The sequence below is a fragment of the Oncorhynchus masou genome, chromosome 2 (genome assembly GCF_036934945.1).
Source record: "Oncorhynchus masou masou isolate Uvic2021 chromosome 2, UVic_Omas_1.1, whole genome shotgun sequence".
Taxonomy (NCBI): domain Eukaryota; kingdom Metazoa; phylum Chordata; class Actinopteri; order Salmoniformes; family Salmonidae; genus Oncorhynchus; species Oncorhynchus masou.
This window is the reverse complement of record NC_088213.1, coordinates 18,421,844-18,444,185: the sequence shown is the minus strand read 5'-3', so window position 1 is coordinate 18,444,185 and position 22,342 is coordinate 18,421,844. Positions and strand designations below refer to the sequence as shown.

General features: G+C 48.3%; 1 protein-coding gene across 1 annotated transcript in view; it reads right to left on the bottom strand.

The window, feature by feature from the left end:
* bnc1 (basonuclin zinc finger protein 1) overlaps window positions 1-22,342 on the bottom strand; it is a 30,340-nt gene continuing 7,998 nt past the window's right edge. Inside the window, exons 2-5 of the mRNA XM_064989156.1 lie at window positions 8,483-8,585; window positions 7,274-7,509; window positions 4,026-6,148; window positions 1-3,694 (exon numbers count right to left, since the gene is read on the bottom strand). Of these exons, the coding sequence (XP_064845228.1) occupies window positions 2,896-3,694; window positions 4,026-6,148; window positions 7,274-7,509; window positions 8,483-8,585 (3,261 nt within the window). The 3' untranslated portion in view covers window positions 1-2,895. The remainder of the gene's footprint in view (window positions 3,695-4,025; window positions 6,149-7,273; window positions 7,510-8,482; window positions 8,586-22,342) is intronic.

Here is a 22,342-nt window from a genome sequence, read left to right as displayed (position 1 = left end):
TAACAGATATGGCTTTTTATTGAGTAGGAATGAATATTGTAACATTAAATCAAAAAACACATGGTTTATTTTTACAAATCCATACAACTTCACAAAGAAATGTATATTTTATCTAGCTCAATGTAATTAAATACATAAGGTCAAATATACACTGAGTGTACAAAACATTATGACAGACTGACCAGGTGAATCGAGGTGAAAGCTATGATCCCTTATTGATGTCACTTGTTAAATCCATTTTAATCAGTGTAGATGAAGGGGAGGAGAAGGATTTTTAAGCCTTGAGACAATCGATTGTCTCGAGACATGGGTTGTCTATGTGTGCCATTCAGAGGGTGAATGGGCGAGACAAAACATTTAAGTGCCTTTGAGCAGTGTATGGTGGTATGTGCCAAGCGCACCGGTATGAGTGTCAAGAACTCCATGCTGATGGGGTTTTCACGCTCAACAGTTTCCCGTGTGTATCAAGAAGGGTCAACACCCCGAAGGACATCCAGCCAACTTGACACAACTGTGGTAAGTATTGGAGCCAACATCGGCCAGCATCCATGTGGAATGCTTTCGACACCTTGTAGAGTCCATGCCCAACAGATTGAGGCTGTTCTGAGGGCAAATGAGGGGGGTGGAACTCAATATTAGGAAGTTTTTTTAAATGTTTGTACACTTAGTGTATATGCAGAATACCTAAACCAAAAAACTATTGTGAAATAATACAAGAACGTAACTTTGGACATCTTTTTCCTCCCAATAAACATCTCTTAGGATGCAGAATGAGTCCAGTAGAATTAGCATATTTGATACATTATACTTTTTTTTTTTTTTTAGATTACAAATGACTCTATTCACAAAATATACAATTCAATAATTATTTAGGTACCATATGTTTTGAAGGGTGTGTGGACATTGGGCCCTGGCTACTTATCTTTCAGTTAGGTTTTGTTTTTCTCAGTGTTTGACTTGTTCACAGTACAATATCATATGATCCAACTCTTGGAGACAATGACCGTCTGTCTGTCTGTATGTCTAGAATGATGCCCTCACCCACTCTAGTGCACAAGATGTGAGCAGATTTTAGTACAAAAGACCATTGAAAATATATAAAAGTTCTTCCAATAAATGTTTTCTTCCAAGAGTTGTAATAGCTTTTTAAGAGCCCAAGTCTGAATACTGACTTTTCTGTGATGCGTTTTCAGATAAGAGCGTCAAGAGAAGGCTGTTTTAATACTGCAAGCCTCAAATATACGGTGTCCATATTAGGACAGCCTCAATCTCGGCCCAAGACTGAGGCTATCCTAATAGGGACACTGTGCTGCATGAGGCGGTTGGATTCGTATGCACCTCGGGACTGAGAAATCTTTGGTCAACGTTATCACGCTAGCATAATGCAACATCCAGAAACAGCAACGATAGGAGAGGAACAGAACGACACATACAACATCAAACAATAACTTATATCCATCAAGTTCACAATACTTAGAAAACTGTTTTTTTTAAACAAAGATCTTTACAGACCACAGTCCAAAGAAACTAACGTACGCCACACTTCTAGAATGCCACAGACGCTTTGATTGGAACGATACGTGTAAACTCACAGGGAAAGTCGACGATAACTACCAAGAAGAACACCGAAAATATTTAACGTGTTATAGTTGATAACCAGTGGTGTAAAGTACTTACGTAAAAATACTTTAAAGTCCTACTTAAGTAGTTTTTTTTTGGGGGGGGGGTCTGTACCTTACTATTTATATTTTTGACTACTTTTACTTTTAATTCACTACATTCCCAAAGAAAAAAAAATGTACTTTTTACTCCATACATTTTCCCTGACACCCAAAAGTACTTGTTCAATTTTGAATGCTTAGCAGGACAGGAAAATGGTCCAATTCACACACTTATCAAGAGAACATCCCTGGTCATCCCTACTGCCTCTGATCTGGCGGACTCTCTAAACACAAATGCTTAGTTTGCAAATTATGTCTGAGCTTTGGAGTGTGCCCTTGGCTATCTGTACATTTTAAAAACAAATGGTGACCCCTGGTTTGCTTAATATAAGGAATTTGAAATTATTTATACTTTTACATTTACTTTTGATATTTAAGTATATTTAAAACCAAATACTTTTACTCAAGTAGTATTTTCCTGGGTGACTCACTTTTACTCGAGTAATTTTCTCTGAAGGTATCTTTACTTTTTCCACCACTGTTGATGACTGGAGATAAGTGTCACTTGAACAGCTTGTGATTTAGAAACTGGCAGGTGATCCTAAACTGGATGTGAGTGAATTATACTAGACTGTAAGGCAAACTATTTAGAATTAGTGCATAGAAATAAAAGAGCTAGAAAGAGGGGTTGAGATGCACAACGTTTTAAAAGATGATGCATGATTTTTAAGTGTTTTAAATCAAGACAAAAATGAATGATGGGAAAATGACTTCTCAATTTCGTGTCCAAAATAAATTGTTGTTTTTCTACATGTACCATCAATAAATATCAATTTAAAAGAACATATTTTAAAAATGTTGGCAGGGGAAAGGAAACATAATTAGTTGAAAATGAGTGTCCAAGGAATGGAATGCAGAAGGTCTTCATGTGTACCTCAGAACAATTTCAGGTTGCTGAACTTGATATACCTGGAGAAATCCACTCAACATTCAGGGAGATATACTGTCCTGTAACATTTGCACAAAAAAAGCAGATACAATCTGCCATAACAAAGAAAAATACAGCTGGATTCCACAATCCCAAGCTCACTACAGACATTGCCCCCTAAAAAACAATGGATTTTTTTTCAAAAAGTGCTAACCTGCAAGCCTGTTCTGGTTTCAAATAAACAAAGACTAAAGATTACAGTGAGAGTGAATCAGGGTCTGTGTGAGCTGAAGCTCGGGCAAGGCCCTACTCCTGGTCTAGAGTGGTGCCGCCGCCACTACCAGTCAGGTTGCGGTGCAGGTTGGGGTTCTGGCTGTGTCTATTGCGGCTCCGTACTGACGAGAACGTGGTGTCGCAGCCTGGGACTTTACACTTGTGCAGCAGGCGCAGGTGGACAGTCTTGTAGTGGGCTCTGAAAGTCCCCTTGTTGCTGTATACCTTCTGGCACACGTGGCAGGTAATGGGTGAGCCACCTCCGCCCCCCTGTGGCCCCATCTGTCCTCCCCCCACACAGCCCAGGGTCCTGTCCCCGCCCAAACTTAATCCTTCCCCAACGGGGCCTCCTAGACCAATCCCGTCGCAGCTTTCCCCATCGCTGTCCTCCTCCATCGGCAGAGGCTCCTCCTCTAGCCCCTCCCCTTCCTCGCTGCCTGCCCCATCCGAGTCCCAGGAGGAAGGGGCGCTGCCGCCCCCACGAGGAGGTACAGACGATGACGTACTTAGGTCCAGTACCGCCCCCTCCTCCACCCCTCCTCCTCCTTCCAGTTCCTCTCCTGCATTCTCCCCTGTCCTTTCGTCGGCCATCTTGCTCATGGGGAAGACCAGGCCCATGCGGTTGTGTCCTCTGAAGATGACGGACGTCTGGCTGCCTGTGTCTTTCTGGAGCTCTCTATCCCTCTGGAGGTCTCTCAGGTCCTGGCGGTAGTCCAGGCTGACAGGGTCTTTGTCCCTACAGAGGGAGGCTGGGGAGTAGAGGGAGCGGGGTGATGGGCTGTACAGGTCTTTGGTCAACAGCTTGTGGTGGAGGTTGAGGTTGGAGCTGTGCCTGAAAGACACAAAATGTAGGAAAGGTTGTTCCTTGGTTGGTGTTTTTTCAAAGGTACCTTTAGCAATAGTTCTATCTTTAATTGATTATTCATCTCTGTTAAATAAGTCTGTAACTGACGTATATGTGGTTGCTGCCAGTTTGGTGTGGTTTTATGAGATCATCTGAAAAGACATACTAACCATAACACTTCAACAGAACCTCTAACATCGTATGCTTAAATATCCTATATTGTGCTAGAGAATGACAAATCCCTTTCATAAATCGCTGACAGACTATACAACTAAATGACAGACTATTAACTGACTGATGTGTGTTTGTTCTCTCTCACCTGTCTCTGCTCCTGCGGGAGGGGAAGGCAGCGTTACAGCCAGCCACCGTGCACATGTGCATCTCCTTCAGGTGCACGTTGCGGTAGTGCATCTTCACACTGTACTGGTTGTTGAACGTCTTGCTGCAGATCTCACAGTGGTGTGGAAGGTCATCCCTGTCCAGTGGCCCCTCCTCAGAGTCCATACGAGACTGCAGGGGGCTAGAGTTGGTGTAGTCTTCCATACAGCCCTCTGGTTCATCCTTCCCTCTGTCGCCTAGTCTGAACACACCGCCGTTGGTCAGTCGGTGGTCCATGTCGTCGCACGGCTTGTCTTGGTGCCGGGAGGTTGGTTGGTCGCCCTCCTCTCCCTCTGTCTCTGTGTGGTCTCTGCTCAGAGAGAGGCTGTGGTTCTCTCTGTGGTTGAGTTTTTCATCATAGGGGGATGAGGCGCAGGTGATCATACCTGTCTCTGCCTGCCAGGATCCCTCTTCTTGTTCCCTGCCTCCACACACATCTCTCTCCGGGCTGTGGGACCTTGACCGCTTCACCTCCTCCCTCTCCCCTCTCTCCCCAGCTAGAATGACTCCTCTCTCCTCTCTTTCCCTCTCCCTCTCTACACCCATCTGTCTCGTACACAAATCCCCCCCTCCTCCTACCCCTCTCTCACACACCTCCTTGTCTCTGCCCTGTATAGGGCTCATGTCCTCTGAACTGCTGTCCTCCCCTATCCTTCCCTCCCTCTCTACCGCTTCCTTCTCGATCTTGATGGGCATGCTCGACTTCCGCGACTTCTTCTTGGGCACAGGGTCAATGATGGCACCGCAAGCGTCTGGGGCGGTGATGGAGGTAGGTTTGAGGGGAAGCGAGGAGGAGAGGACGGAGAGGGAGGGGAGGTGTTGGCCGGGGCTGTTGGCCAGCTCGGCAGGGGTCACCAGGCTCCGGTAGAAAGGCAGCACAGGCTGCACTGTCTTCAGGTTGGGGAAGAGGATGCCGTGGCCCAGGTGCCCCATGCTGGGGAAGGAGCTGCTGTGGTGCAGCTTGGTGCTGCTGGTGGTGGAGTCCACATGACTCACCATGTAGCTGGCAACTGACTTCTGGCTGTCGGGGGACGAGGTCAGGGACACCGGGATGGATGAGTGGGGGTACTCAGACCGCGGTTTGTCGCTTGCCTCGGAGTCTTCATCGGCCGAAAGGCTCCCGCCGCCTCGCAGGTCCTTGTCGCGGTTGTTGCGGTTCATGGGCATGTGCAGGCGCGGGTTGGGGTTGGCACTGTGGCGGTTGCGGCTGCGCAGCGAGCTGAACACCATGTTGCAGCCGTCGATGGTGCACTTGTGCTTGATCTTCAGGTGCACAGCGTTGTAGTGGATTTTCAGCGTGCCCTTGTCGTAGAAGGTCTTGTCGCACGCACTGCAGTACACACGCCCCTTCTTGAGACTTCCTCCCCCGCCTCCCCCGTTCCGGTCCATGGAGTGCTGGAGCTTGCTATCCGGGGACATCTGGGTAAAGTCAGAGTTCATCATGGAGGGTGTGCAGGGTGTAGAGCGGCCGTCCGAGTAGTTGTCGCTGGTGGGGAAGTCCTCAGCCTCCATCTTGGGCGTGGCCGAGAGGCCATCCATATGGTTGTCTCCACTCCTGTCCAGGTCAGAGGTGAATGAGGCGGAGCTAGAGCCCACCAGGCTGCTCTCGGTAGGAGGCGGCCCAGGGAGGGGGAGGGCGTTCGGGTTCTCGTCCCCCCGTCTCTGCCCCTGCTCCATCTGCCCCCCTTGCTGCTGCAGCGCCCCCAGTGTCGACCCCAGGAGAGGCGCTGGCACGGAGCCCAACAATTGAAATGGTAGCATAAACGCCATACTATTAATAAAGTTCTCAAAGTGGTGCGCTTTGGACGAGCTCAGTTTCTCCACCTTGGGGGTCAGGACGTTGTTGGTGGTGGCAGTGCGAGGGGTGCTGCGCTCGATGAAGGTGCGGATGTCTGAGTTGGTGCGGGTGCTGGGGACCAGCACGGCCTGGCCCTCCTTGTCCTGCAGAGCCATCAGCTCCACAATGGACTTGGTCTCACCGAAGCGGAGGAACTGCTGCAGTGTAGCAATCTCCTCCTCGAACGTCATGATGGCCCAGCGGTCCAACACCTTCCCTGCTATGTCCTGGAGAGGGTGTGAGGGGGGGGGAGAGGAAAGTTGAGGGTGTGGGGGAGGGAGGAAAGGAGAGGGGGTGGGTGGAGAGCGGGGAGGAGGGAAAAGAGAGTGAGAGAGCGAGAAAGCGATTGATATGCAGAGGAAGAGAGAGAGCATTTCATCATTGGCATTATACATCTGTATTAAGCTCTATTCCTGTATATTCACACACCAAGGACGCTATGAAGTCATCTAAAACACAGACTGACTGTGTCTAAATAGGTGTAGGGTGAACTTGCCCTTAGACACAGATCTTGGGTCAAATGAGCATTTTCCCCACTAATGGCTAAGGTGAGGATTGGGGAGGGGAAGTTGATCCTAGATCTGTATTTAGGGGAACTTCACCCCAGAGCGTCTTAATAAAGTTCAGTTGTAAAGTTAATGCAGAGAGGAGGGAGCCCTCATTACAGCGCTGCCTTTCATCTTGCCTGTCATTTCTCTTCATTTAAATCACGTGGATTTTCCCTCTATCCATCAGCATCAGAGGACATGTGCACACACATACATACAAATTAATGAATACACACACACACAAATGCACACGCACGCACACACACACGCACGGCAGGGTGGAGTGAGATCAGAGAGGAAGGAGAGAGGAGAATGAGGTTCCTCCACCCGGCCCAGTAGTAATTACATAGGATTGTGGTGTCTGTGAAAGTCAGACCGCGGCCTCTTCATACAGTAACCATGATCAATATTTCATCACACAGCAGTCGCTTGGCTCTGCCTGTCGAGGATTCTGACTCTGTGTTCACCATTAGAGGAGCTAACATTAAATGCAGAGAGAAAGCTGAATAGTTGATGACGGACTAATCGAAGTGAGCAGCGGCTGGCTGACACTGACTGTGTGCCGGGTGGTTCAGCCTATCTCAAGTTTGAGAGGGAAATTGTGGAACTAAATAATATTTACACATCTCCCCTCCATCAGTCTGGAGACCTCCAGAGAGGAGGATGAGGAGAAGAGGAGCGTTCCTATAGAGAAGCTTTGTTTCTCCCCCTCTCTCCTGTGTTCCTCTCTCTCCTCCTCTCTTCTGTCCTCATTTCTCTCCCCTCTCCTCGTCCTAAAGTGAGAAAGCAGAGCCCCCCCCCCACCTGTAGGACGTATCCTCGGATGTAGTCCTGTAGGGTCCAGTCCAATGCGTTGAGGATCTGGATGACCTCCTCTTGTTTCAGGACACTGAACAGCCTGTCCAGCAGGATCTTTAGTCTGACTGGGATGGCCTGGGTCCCGTAGAGCATCAGGCTGCAGATGTCAAAGACCACGTTAGAGTGGACGATCTCCACCTGGCTGCCCTGGTACATGTGGTGCAGCTTCAGCTTGCTCAGAGCTGCAGGAAGACGGAGGGGTGGAGGATGCACAGGAGTGAGTCGAGAAAACACAGGCGAACCCACACACACACATGAATATAGAAAACAGCCCCCCCCACACACACACACACATGAATATAGAAAACAGCCCCCCCCCACACACACACACACACATGAATATAGAAAACAGCCCCCCCCCCCCACACACACACACATGAATATAGAAAACAGCCCCCCCCACACACACACACACACATGAATATAGAAAACAGCCCCCCCCACACACACACACACATGAATATAGAAAACAGCCCCCCCACACACACACACCCATGAATATAGAAAACAGCCCCCCCCCCCACACACACACACATGAATATAGAAAACAGCCCCCCCCCCACACACACACACACATGAATATAGAAAACAGCCCCCCCCCCCACACACACACACACACACATGAATATAGAAAACAGCCCCCCCACACACACACACACTGACATGAATATAGAAAACAGCCCCCCCCCCCCACACACACACAGACATGAATATAGAAAACAGCCCCCCCCCCCCACACACACACACACTGACATGAATATAGAAAACAGCCCCCCCCCCACACACACAGACATGAATATAGAAAACAGCCCCCCCCCCCCCACACACACATGAATATAGAAAACAGCCCCCCCCCAAACACATGAATATAGAAAACAGCTCCCCCCACACACACACAGACATGAATATAGAAAACAGCCCCCCCCCCCCACACACACACAAACATGAATATAGAAAACAGCCCCCCCCCCCCCCCCCCACACACACAGACATGAATATAGAAAACAGACAAACATGACATGAATATAGAAAACAGCCCCCCCCCCCCCACACACACACACAAATATGAATAATGACACACCTACCACCCACCCCCATTCCCACACCCTGAAAGAAATGTACACAAAGTAAAGTAACAATTGAATCTGTGCTTACCGTGCGCTACCCATCCATGCTTGCAGTGCTCACACAGTCTTTTCTTCAGTTTCCCAGGTTTGAAACTATCACAGGTACAGTTCACCAAGGTGCAGCAGATCGCCTGGCAGAGAGACAGAAGTTCAGAAGGTCCAGAAACATTTATAAGCCATATGAGGTAGGATTCGCAAATGGAATGATCGGAATGCCTGGTGTTGGTAAAGTAGAGGTATAGCTTTAAAACACTGAAGTGCATTGTGGGTAACGTAGTAAGTTAACTTTTGTTTTTGACGCAATTGTTGTGTGGAGGAGATGTAGGGGAACTGTGAGCCACGCTCTTTTTGCTCCATTAGCCTGCTATTTTTTTTAGTCATTCAGACTACCTCACATAGTGTACAAGTTTAATAAATGTCAACTACTTCAGTGGAATTCCAGACTAACTCGTCATTAGCAGCAGATAAGATCCCCAAATGTGGGAATTGCCCCAGAGCATCCATACATTGCTCTGGCCTTGGAGCTAGCAAGTGAAGGCTCCCCTGAGCCGTCCCGACTACGGTCTGGAGGGGAGGAAGTAAAGGTAAGACTGGGTTCCAGCCACAAAGGACAAAATAAAACAGTGTTAACTCAACTTCGGTTTTCAAGTACCACTAACAACACACATTTCTGTTCAAGCCCCTCACTAGCACACCTGATTCAACAACTCAATTAATCATCAAGTCCTTTAGTTAGTTGAATCAAGTGTGCTGGACTAGAACTGTTCGGGGTTATTTCTCAACCAGAAGTTGATAGTTGAGAAACACTGACATAAAACACAGCTGAACTCAGGAGAAAGGGAAAGTATAACAATAGATTAACCAGGAGAAGAAACCAATATGCAGTTTAATCACATGGAGAACACTACCTATCATTCACTTCTACAGGGAAATACACATTCAGCCTCAACCAACGGAAACAGCTTCTCTTCCCACCTAGAGCTGAAGGAAACAGATCCACTATGTTTCACAGGGAGGGAGTTATCTTTTGTACATTAATAAATGCACAGCCTTTACACCTCTCTCTCTTCTGGATGTATAGCTGCAGAAACAGAGATTGCCTGCAGTCATCTGTTCTCCCATTGTGAATAAATCATCCCTGCCCTGGGATGAGCAGTGCATGTGAGAGAGATCAGGCAAGCTTCTCACACTAACACACAGCAGTGCTGCGGGCCTGTTCTCCCCATGCTAGGATCATCTACATCAGGCCTGCCCTGTTCTCCCCATGCTAGGATCATCTACAGCAGGCCTGCCCTGTTCTCCCCATGCTAGGATCATTATAGATCCAAGATGGCGTAGAAGTCAGACATCTTTGTCCTGTCGTGTCCCATGTATATATATTTTTATAGCTTTTTCTTCACATATCCTTTTTTATATTTTTCTAAGCCTCAACTTCAAAATACTCTTCAGCAACCCGCCTCACCCAATGTGGTGTGGATCTGCTTTTTCTAAAGTATTTTTCTTTACTTCGGAACCGGAATCCCCCAACAGAAGCTAGCCAGCTAACTTGCTACTAGCTAGTAGTCAGCTAACCACTGCTAGCGGTCATCAGCTAGCCAATTTGCACAACGTGATTCAAACCAGAGCATACCGGACCTATTTTCTCTCCATATCCCCGGATTTGTATCGCAAGCTCTGAACCTTTTCACCTGGATCATCGCAGCTAGCTAGCTGCATTTCGAGTGGCTACTCCTGGCAGTCCTGAAGCCTGGAGCTAGCCCATGCTAGGCCCATCTCCTGACTAGCTGAAGAGGTCCATCAGCCACTCTACAATACTTATTTTGCCAATTGGCTCGGACCCCTTTTACTGCCGGTACGTACGGAGCTCCTTCACGACTGGACTACCGACGTAATCTGCCCGAGGGGGTTTTCAACTGGCTCCTACGTCGCAATGTCCCCTGAATGCCCATCTGCTAGCCACGGCCCGGTAGCAGTCTAGAGCATATCGGACTGTTACCTGAATATGTCCAGTGGCCAATTTCTTGGGCCACTATACCTATTTTGCCAATTGGCTTGGACCCCTTTTACTACACAAAGCCCTGCTTATCCATCACAACTGGACGACCGACGTAATCTGCCTGAGGGTTGTCCCCCCCCTCCCTCATTCGCAACGTCCCCTGAATGCCCATCTGCTAGCCTGCTATCCGCGGCCCCGCTAGCTGTCTAGAGCATATTGGACTGTTAGCTAAAGAGATCCATCGGCCAATTTCTTGGGCCACTAAACCTATTTTGCCAATTGGACTGAACCCCTTTGCTACACAGAACCCGAATACTCCATCACGACTGGTCTATTAGACGTAACTGCACGAGGAGGCTATAACAGACTGCCTCCATCACAACGTCCATCTAAGGCCATTCTGCTAACTTGCTAGCCCCGGTCTGCTAGTTGTCTGAATCACCGTGTCTCCAACCAGCCTAACTACTCACTGGACTCCTATGATCACTCGGCTACACATGCCTCTCCCTAATGTCAATATGCCTTGTCCATTGCTGTTCTGGTTAGTGATCGTCTTATTTCACTATAGAGCCTCTAGCCCTGCTCAATATGGCTTAACCAACCCTTTAGTTCCACCACCCACACATGCGGTGACATCAGCTGGTTTAAATGTTTCTAGAGACAATATCTCTCTCATCATCACACAATTCCTAGGTTTACCTCCAATGTATTCACATCCTACCATACCTTTGTCTGTACAGTTTGCCTTGAATCTATTCTATCGCGCCCAGAAAACTGCTCCTTTTACTCTCTGTTCCGAACATACTAAACAACCAGTTCTGATAGCCTTTAGCCGCACCTTTATCCTACTCCTCCTCTGTTCCTCCGGTGATGTAGAGGTTAATCCAGGCCCTGCAGTGCCTAGCTCCACTCCTATTCCCCAGGTGATCTCATTTGTTGACTTCTGTAACCGTAAAGCCTTGGTTTCATGCATGTTAACATTAGAAGCCTCCTCCCTAAGTTTGTTTAATTCACTGCTTTAGCACACTCTGCCAACCCGGATGTCCTAGCCGTGTCTGAATCCTGGCTTAGGAAGACCACCAAAACCCCTGAAATTTACATTCCTAACTATAACATTTTCCGACAAGATAGAACTGCCAAAGGGGGCGGAGTTACAATCTACTGCAGAGATAGCCTGCAGAGTTCTGTCTTACTATCCAGGTCTGTACCCAAACAATTCAAGCTTCTACTTTTAAAAATCCACCTTTCTAGAAACAAGCCTTTCACCGTTTTGCTATAGACCACCCTCTGCGCCCAGCTGTGCCCTGGACACCATATGTGAATTGATTGCTCCCCCATCTATCTTCAGAGCTTGTGCTGCTAGGTGACCTAAACTGGGACATGCTTAACACCCCAGCCATCCTACAATCTAAACTTGATGTCCTCAATCTCACACAAATTATCAATGAACCTACCAGATACAACCCCAAATCCGTAAACACAGGCATCTTCATAAATAGCATCCTAACCAACTCTCCCTCCAAATACACCTCTGCTGGTTTCAACCAAGATCTCAGCGATCACTGCCTCATTGCCTGCATCCGTAATGGGTCTGCGGTCAAACGACCACCCCTCATCACACTCAAATGCTCCCTAAAACACTTCAGCGAGCAGGCCTTTCTAATCGACCTGGCCCGGGTATCCTGGAAGGATATTGACCTCATCCCATCAGTAGAGGATGCCTGGTTATTCTTTAAAAGTGCTTTCCTCACCATTTTAAATAAGCATGCCCCATTCAAAAAATTTAGAGCCAGGAATAGATATAGCCCTTGCTTCACTCCAGACCTGACTGCCGATGACCAGCACAAAAACATCCTGTGGCGTACTGCATTAGCATCGAATAGCCCCCATGATATGCAACTTTTCAAGTTAGGAACCAATATACACAGGCAGATTGAAAAAGCTAGCCTTTGCTTTCCTAACAGAAATTTGCATCCTGTACGACAACTCAAAACGTTCTGGGAAAATGTAAAGTCCATGGAGAATAAGAGCACCTCCTCCCAGCTGCCAACTGCACTGAGGCAAGGAAACATTGTTCACCAACGACAAATCCACTATAATTGAGAATTTCAATAAGCATTTTTCTACGGCTGGCCATGCTTTCCACCTGGCTACCCCTACCTCGGTAAATTGCCCTGCACCCCCCACAGCAACTCGCCCAAGCCTCCCCATTTCTCCTTCACCCAAATCCAGACAGCTGATGTTCTGAAAGAGCTGCAAAATCTGGACCCCTACAAATCAGCCAGACGAGACAATCCGGACCCTCTCTTTCTAAAATTATCTGCAGAAATTGTTGCAACCCTATTACTAGCCTGTTCAACCTCTCTTTAGTATCGTCTGAGATTCCCAAAGATTGGAAAGATGCCGCGATCTTCCCCCTCTTAAAAGGGGGAGACACTCTAGACCCAAACTGCTACAGACCTATATCTATCCTACCCTGCCTTTCTAAGGTCCTCGAAAGCCAAGTTAACAAACAGATTACCGACCATTTCGAATCCCACCGTACCTTCTCCGCTATGCAATCTGGTTTCAGAGCTGGTCATGGGTGCACTTCAGCCATGCTCAAGGTCCTAAACGATATCATATCAGCCATCGATAAGAGACATTACTGTGCAGCCGTATTCAACGACCTGGCTAAGGCTTTTGACTGTCAATCACAACATTCTTAGACTTAGGCAGACTTAGGCAGACTCAACAGCCTTGGTTTCTCAAATGATTGCCTCGCCTAGTTCACCAACTACTTCTCTGATCAATTTGACACACTGAATTCTGAGGACCTGTTGTCCAGACCTCTGGCTGTCTCTATGGGGGTACCACAGGGTTCAATTCTCAGGCCGACTCTCTTCTCCGTATACATCAATGTTGCTCTTGCTGCTGGTAATTCTCTGATCCACCTCTGCGCAGACGACACCATTATGTATACTTCTGGCCCTTCTTTGGACACTGTTAACAAACCTCCAAACGAGCTTCAATACCATACAACTCTCCTTCCGTGGCCTCCAACTGCTCTTAAATGCAAGTAAAACTAAATGCATGCTCTTCAACCGATCGCTGCCCGCACCTGCCCGCCCGTCCAGCATCACTACTCTGGATGGTTCTGACTTAGAATATGTGGACAGCTACAAATACCTAGGTGTCTGGCTAGACTATAAACTCTCCTTCCTGACTCATATTAAGCATCTCCAATCCAAAATTAAATCTAGAATTGGCTTCCTATTTCACAACAAAGCATCCTTCACTCATGCTGCCGAAAAAACTCCCTCGTAAAACTGACCATCCTACCGATCCTCGACTTCGGTGATGTCATCTACAAAATAGCCTCCAACACTCTACTCAACAAATTGGATGCAGTCTATCACAGTGCCATCCGTTTTGTCAAAAAGCCCCATATACTACCCACCACTGCGACCTGTACGCTCTCGTTGGCTGGCCCTCGCTTCATACTCGTCGCCAAACCCACTGGCTCCAGGTCATCTACATGTCTTTTCTAGGTAAAGCCCTGCCTTCTCTTAGCTCACTGGTCACCATAGCAGCACCCACCTGTAGCATGCGCTCCAGCAGGTATATTTCACTGGTCACCCCCAAAGCCAATTCCTCCTTTGGCCGCCTTTCCTTCCAGTTCTCTGCTGCCAATGACTGGAATGAACTGCAAAAATCACTGAAGCTGGAGACTCATATCTCCCTCAATAGCTTTAAGCACCAGCTGTCAGAGCAGCTAACAGATCACTGCACCTGTACATAACCCATCTGTACATAGCCCCTCCAACTACCTCATCCCAATACTGTATTTATTTTGCTCCTTTGCACCCCAGTATCTCCACTTGCACATTCATCTTCCGCACATCTATTAATTCCAGTGTTTAATTGGTTTATTGTAATTACTTCGCCACCATGGACTATTTATTGCCTTTCCTCCCTTATCTTACCTCATTTGCACACACTGTATATAGACTTTTTCTACTGTATTACTGACTGTATGTTTATTTATTCCATGTGTAACTCTGTGTTGTTTTATGTGTTGAACTGCTTTGCTTTATCTTGGCCAGGTCGCAGTTCTCAACTAGCCTACCTGGTTAAATAAAGGCTCCCCATGCTAGGATCATCTACAGCAGGCCTGCCCTGTTCTCCCCATGCTAGGATCATCTACAGCAGGCCTGCCCTGTTCTCCCCATGCTAGGATCATCTACAGCAGGCCTGCCCTGTTCTCCTCATGCTGGGATCATCTACAGCACCAAAGAGGTGTCCTCCACACCTGGCCCACCAACTCCATATCCTGGCCATAAGACCCTTTACACAACACAAAGATGATGCCTCTGTCTCTGGTTGTGGCCCAAATGGCACCGTATTCCCTTTATAGTGCACTACTTTTGACCAGGGCCCATTGGAAATAAGATGTCATTTGGGATGCTACCTCTGTTTCCCACTAATGGTCCTTATCTCTCAGGACAAGCACTCAGCAGTGAGTGTGTGCGTGAGAGATTCCAGTCACTGATGCTACTAGTGCTGTTGCCCTGTGTGTGTGTACAGTGTGTGATGCTATCTGATGCTTTGTGTTTCCTGCTTGCTGTACAGTGCTGTGTTAAGTGGTTGGGTTGAGAGAGAGCAGTAGAGTGACTGGGCTGAAACAGAGCTCTCCAGACCACCACTACACAACACTGAGTCAATCACAGTTCTCCAGACCACCACTACACAACACTGAGACAATCACAGCTCTCCAGACCACCACTACACAACACTGAGTCAATCACAGCTCTCCAGAACACAACTACACAACACTGAGTCAATCACAGCTCTCCAGACCACCACTACACAACACTGAGTCAATCACAGCTCTTCAGACCACCACTACACAACACTGAGTCAATCACAGTTCTCCAGACCACCACTACACAACACTGAGTCAATCACAGCTCTCCAGACCACCACTTTACATCACTGAGTCAATCACAGCTCTCCAGACCACCACTACACAACACTGAGTCAATCACAGCTCTCCAGACCACCACTACACAACACTGAGTCAATCACAGTTCTCCAGACCACCACCTCACAACACTGAGTCAATCACAGTTCTCCAGACCACCACTACACAACACTGAGTCAATCACAGTTCTCCAGACCACCACTACACAACACTGAGTCAATCACAGCTCTCCAGACCACCACTACACAACACTGAGTCAATCACAGCTCTCCAGACCACCACTACACAACACTGAGTCAATCACAGCTCTCCAGACCAGAGTCAGAGGTCCACAAAACAATACTTCACACACTTTCATTCTCTGAACAAAGCATATTGTATTCCAGGGTTCTAGGTTTTATATTCAAAAGTGTGTGTGTGTGTACGTGCTTGTGTTGATGCTCATTAGATTGCATTGAGAAGTTGGTGTGAAAGTGATTAATAAGATTCCGTTTCACCTGACAGTAAGAATCAACATTTTATGTGTCATAAAAATAAGTGTATAAATCACAGCAACAAACAGGGTTTCCGTAACATCAACAAGAACAGTATGCATGCCATTTACCACTAGCCGATTACTAACTAGCATCCCTTGAGAAGAGTCATCAGAATTGTGATCAAAGCAACCTGTGTTAGCACTACACGCCACCCCCCCGTGCTGCGCTAGCACCTCTCTCTCTCCCCTACCATCTATAATGTATCAACAGCATGTGTTAGCATACATGAGTAGCATGCTTAATGGTTAGCAATTACTGCTGCTGTAGCACTAACCCCCTCAACAGGGGGGGAGGAGGAGACTGTCTCCCTCTCTCTTAATTAATCACACAGTCAACTCCTCCCACTCGTTCGTTAGCAGGGCTGGGTTCCATTCCAAAATATGTCCCCTTGTTCTCTTCCCTTCAGTCTGACAGGACAGGATATGTTAGAGTAAAATGGAGGAAACTGGGTAAAACGTGCTTGAAATACTCAGTCATCTCAGTTATTTTAGATGTACAACAGGGAGTGAACATTGACAGATGGGAGACCACAACTTTCTGGAATGAAATGCAGCCGATTAACGCTCCGATGCATCTTTCCTGTTCTCTGTCCTCTCTTTCCATTTCTTTCCTTCTCTGTCTCGGTCTTCTATCCTCTCGTCTCCTCCGTCTCCCTCTCCTCAGTCTCTCCCTCTCCTCAGTCTCTCCCTCTCCTCAGTCTCTCCCTCTCCTCAGTCTCTCCCTCTCCTCAGTCTCTCCCTCTCCTCCGTGGTCTCCTCCCCGTCTCCGTCTCCGTCTCCTCCTCCCCTCCCTCTCCTCCCTCTCCGTCTCCTCCTCCCAGTCTCCCTCTCCCTCTCCTCCTCCCAGTCTCCCTCTCCTCCTCCCAGTCTCCCTCTCCCTCTCCTCCTCCCAGTCTCCCTCTCCTCCTCCCAGTCTCCCTCTCCTCCTCCCAGTCTCCCTCTCCTCCTCCCAGTCTCCCTCTCCTCCTCCCAGTCTCCCTCTCCTCCTCCCAGTCTCCCCTCTCCCTCCCTCTCCTCCCCGTCTCCCTCCTCCCAGTCTCCCTCTCCTCCTCCCAGTCTCCCTCTCCTCCTCCCAGTCTCCCTCTCCTCCTCCCAGTCTCCCTCTCCTCCTCCCAGTCTCCCTCTCCTCCTCCCTCTCCGACTCCTCCTCCCAGTCTCCCTCTCCTCCTCCCCGTCTCCCTCTCCTCCTCCCCGTCTCCTCCTCCCCGTCTCCTCCTCCCCGTATCCCTCTCCTCCTCCCCGTCTCCCTCTCCTCCTCCCCGTCTCCCTCGTCTCCGCATTCCGTCTCCCTCTCCTCCGTCTCCCCATCACCGTCTCCCTCTCCTCGTCTCCCTCTCCTCGTCTCCCTCTCCTCCGTCTCCCTCTCCTCGTCTCCCTCTCCTCCGTCTCCCTCTCCTCGTCTCCCTCTCCTCCGTCTCCCTCTCCTCCTCCCTCTCCCTCCGTCTCCCTCTCCCTCCGTCTCCCTCTCCTCCGTCTCCCTCTCCTCCGTCTCCCTCTCCCTCCGTCTCCCTCTCCTCCTCCCAGTCTCCCTCTCCTCCTCCCCGTCTCCCTCTCCTCCTCCCCGTCTCCCTCTCCTCCTCCCCGTCTCCCTCTCCTCCTCCCCGTCTCCCTCTCCTCCTCCCCGTCTCCCTCGTCTCCGCATCCCGTCTCCCTCTCCTCCGTCTCCCCATCACCGTCTCCCTCTTGTCGTCTCCCTCTCCTCCGTCTCCCTCCGTCTCCCTCTCCCTCCGTCTCCCTCTCCCTCCGTCTCCCTCTCCCTCTCCCTCCGTCTCCCTCTTCTCCGTCTCCCTCTTCTCCGTCTCCCTCTTCTCCGTCTCCCTCTTCTCCGTCTCCCTCTTCTCCGTCTCCCTCTTCTCCGTCTCCCTCTTCTCCGTCTCCCTCTTCTCCGTCTCCCTCTTCTCCGTCTCCCTCTTCTCCGTCTCCCTCCCCTCCGTCTCCCTCCCCTCCGTCTCCCTCTCCTCCGTCTCCCTCTCCTCCGTCTCCCTCTCCTCTGTCTCTTCATCTTTAGCTGATCTTCTCCTGTGGGACTGAGGTGACGTGGAAGAACCTCTTGGTCACCTCCGACCACCATAATCCCATCATTACAGGGCCCAACCAACACGGCCCAATTACACTAATCCCATCACACACAGGCACACTCTTATGTGCTCGCACACACACACAAAGACAGACAACTGCACAGACAGAAATGCACACACACACACACACACACACACACACACACACACACACACACCCCCTTTGATGTTTCCTCTAGTGTACAACTCAATCTGTTCCTCTGGACAATCAAAGTGCGCACACACACAGAAGCACACGCAGCAGGCATTGCTCCGCGTAGTCCTCCCTGTCGTTCATTTGTCTTAATTAGCTATTCATTTCTTCATTAGTCCCTGAGATTAAGAAAAAAACTGTCACTTTCACAGACCACCGCTGGGCTGGCTAAGTCTGCTGCTGTGACCACGACCGAACGGCCAGACAGACCAGCGCTGGGCTGGCTAAGTCTGCTGCTGTGACCATGACCGAACGGACAGACAGACCAGCGCTGGGCTGGCTAAGTCTGCTGCTGTGACCACGACCGAACGGCCAGACAGACCAGCACTGGGCTGGCTAAGTCTGCTGCTGTGACCATGACCGAACGGACAGACAGACCAGCGCTGGGCTGGCTAAGTCTGCTGCTGTGACCATGACCGAACGGACAGACAGACCAGCGCTGGGCTGGCTAAGTCTGCTGCTGTGACCATGACCGAACGGACAGACAGACCAGCGCTGGGCTGGCTAAGTCTGCTGCTGTGACCATGACCGAACGGACAGACAGACCAGCGCTGGTCTGGCTAAGTCTGCTGCTGTGACTATGACTGATCGGCCAGACAGACCACCGCTGGTCTGGCTAAGTCTGCTGCTGTGACCATGACCGAACGGACAGACAGACCACCGCTGGTCTGGCTAAGTCTACTGCTGTGACTATGACTGATCGGCCAGACAGACCACCGCTGGTCTGGCTAAGTCTGCTGCTGTGACCATGACCGAACGGACAGACAGACCACCGCTGGTCTGGCTAAGTCTGCTGCTGTGACTATGACTGATCGGCCAGACAGACCACCGCTGGTCTGGCTAAGTCTGCTGCTGTGACCATGACCGAACGGACAGACAGACCAGCGCTGGGCTGGCTAAGTCTGCTGCTGTGACCATGACCGAACGGACAGACAGACCACCGCTGGGCTGGCTAAGTCTGCTGCTGTGACTATGACTGATCGGCCAGACAGACCACCGCTGGTCTGGCTAAGTCTGCTGCTGTGACCATGACCGAACGGACAGACAGACCACCGCTGGTCTGGCTAAGTCTGCTGCTGTGACTATGACTGATCGGCCAGACAGACCACCGCTGGTCTGGCTAAGTCTGCTGCTGTGACCATGACCGAACGGACAGACAGACCAGCGCTGGGCTGGCTAAGTCTGCTGCTGTGACCATGACCGAACGGACAGACAGACCACCGCTGGTCTGGCTAAGTCTGCTGCTGTGACCATGACCGAACGGACAGACAGACCAGCGCTGGGCTGGCTAAGTCTGCTGCTGTGACCATGACCGAACGGACAGACAGACCACCGCTGGTCTGGCTAAGTCTGCTGCTGTGACCATGACTGAACGGACAGACAGACCACTGCTGGTCTGGCTAAGTCTGCTGCTGTGACCATGACCCAACGGAATAACAGACGGACTCTGGTAGAGTTAATGAGTTGTTAGATCAAAGGTGATATAGTCACAGTCAAAGTGTCATGATTTATTGGTTATTCAGTTTGATTTCTGAATACTTGGTCAATGTCATGACCACAGAGGTTTTTATTTAGTTATGCATTTATGATAACCTTGATTCAGACAGGAATTGGGAGCATGTTTTTATTCACAAATGGATCGTTCGTCTTCCACAGTCCACAATGTCAGGATAACACCAATTAACACTTTGATGAGAAATCTCCATAAACTACCATTAACACCAGTCTCTACAACTTGGAATGGAATATTTCCTTACACAATATTTCTGACAATCAAAACACTGTGCAGGATTGCTGAATTCTGGTAACTTTCCCCAAATTCCCAAGAATCCCAGATATATTGATTGGAGGATTCCCTGATTTCGTGCTTATTCCCGAGCAATTCGAGGAATATTCCAACTTGGAATTCTGGAGAACCTAGGAATTTTCCCTGAATTTTGCAACCCTACAGTGTCTATTTGATTTTCAGAAATACCTTAAGCGAAAATTTACGTCCAAAAATATAGAGAATGGTAACCGGAATTTTGCTACCCTATAGACCACACTATTAGTCTTCACAAATTCATTGCCGAATGCAGAAAGGAAGGAAGAGCACCAGAAAGTGGAATGGAAACTCTCCTCATCTCCTGTCTGTCTTCACGTTGGTGTTAATGCTGTCACTCAGCACCTGGATCTACTGGGCCACAGGGTGGGAAATGAAAAGCAAATGTCTCAGAGTCTCTATCCCTCCCCTTCTCTCTAGGTGCTTTTGTCTTTCTCCCTCTTTTTTCTCTCTCAATTTCAATCTCTCGCTCTATGTGGTGTTGGCTCCTTTTCTCTCCCCCAAGTGGAGAATTTTGTATTTCTCTCCACATTCGTAAACAAAATAAAACTATGCAAATGTGTCTTTATTGGCCAAACCAGCAACTTCAGTGCCTTTGGAAATGATTCAGACCCCTTGACCTTTTCCACATTTTGTTACGTTACAGTCTTAACCTAAAATAGATTTGTTTTATTCCTCAGCAATCTACACACAATACCCCACAATGACAAAGTGAAAAAAGCTTTTAGAAAATGTAGCAAATGGAATAAAAATAAAAAACAGAAACACCTTATTTACATAAGTATTCAGGCCCTTTGCTAACAGACTCAATTCAGCTCAGGTGCATCCTGTTTCCACTGATCATCCTAGAGATGTTTCTACAACTTGGAGTCCACCTGTGGTAAATTTAATTGATTGGACATGATTTAGAAAGGCACACACCTGTCTATATAAGGTCCTACAGTTGACAGTGCATGTCAGAGCAAAAACTAAGCCATGAGGTGGAAGGAATTGTCTGTAGAGCCAACATGTTGTACACTTCAGAGGTTTAATGGAGGTTTCATTTCATCATGTTTCATTGACAGTGATTCAGGGGAAAATAAAACAAAACTTCCTCTGAACACCCATGCAGGCCAGAGTGTTAAATCATCCAGTAGGTCAGTTATTCACTATTTACAGACCCATGCAGGCCAGAGTGTTAAATCATCCAGTAGGTCAGTTATTCACTATATACAGACCCATGCAGGCCAGAGTGTTAAATCATCCAGTAGGTCAGTTATTCACTATATTCAGACCCATGCAGGCCAGAGTGTTAAATCATCCAGTAGGTCAGTTATTCACTATATTCAGACCCATGCAGACCAGAGTGTTAAATCATCCAGTATATCAGTTATTCACTATATTCAGACCCATGCAGGCCAGAGTGTTAAATCATCCAGTATATCAGTTATTCACTATATACAGACCCATGCAGGCCAGAGTGTTAAATCATCCAGTATATCAGTTATTCACTATATTCAGACCCATGCAGGCCAGAGTGTTAAATCATCCAGTAGGTCAGTTATTCACTATATTCAGACCCATGCAGGCCAGAGTGTTAAATCATCCAGTAGGTCAGTTATTCACTATATACAGACCCATGCAGGCCAGAGTGTTAAATCATCCAGTATATCAGTTATTCACTATATACAGACCCATGCAGGCCAGAGTGTTAAATCATCCAGTATGTCAGTTATTCACTATATTCAGTGTCTGGGAGTTCAGGTTATATGTCCCTAGTGGAACCTTATTTCTAATGTAGTGCACAGGGCCCTGTTCAATAATTGTAACGGCTTTCTTCTGTTGAAGGAGGAGCGGACCAAAATGCAGCGTGGTATTTTTTAGACATGTTTAATGAAGAACGAAAAAACACGAACAATACAAAAACAACAAACGGAACGTGAAAACCTAAACAGTCCTATCTGGTGAAGACACAGAGACAGGAACAATCACCCACGAAAACACTCAAAGAATGTGGCTACCGAAATATGGTTCCCAATCAGAGACAACGATAATCACCTGACTCTGATTGAGAACCGCCTCAGGCAGCCATAGATTATGCTATACACCCCACACAACCCCAAGACGAAACACACCACAAATAAACCCATGTCACACCCTGGCCTGACCCAATAAATGAAGATAAACATAATAAATATAGACCAGGGCGTGACAATAATAGTGCACAATTTAGGGACTCAGAAATGGTCTCCAGTCACTTCTGCGTCACAGCCATAACATCCTTGACAGAAACATTTAAATTGTTCCTCTCCGGCTCGTAAA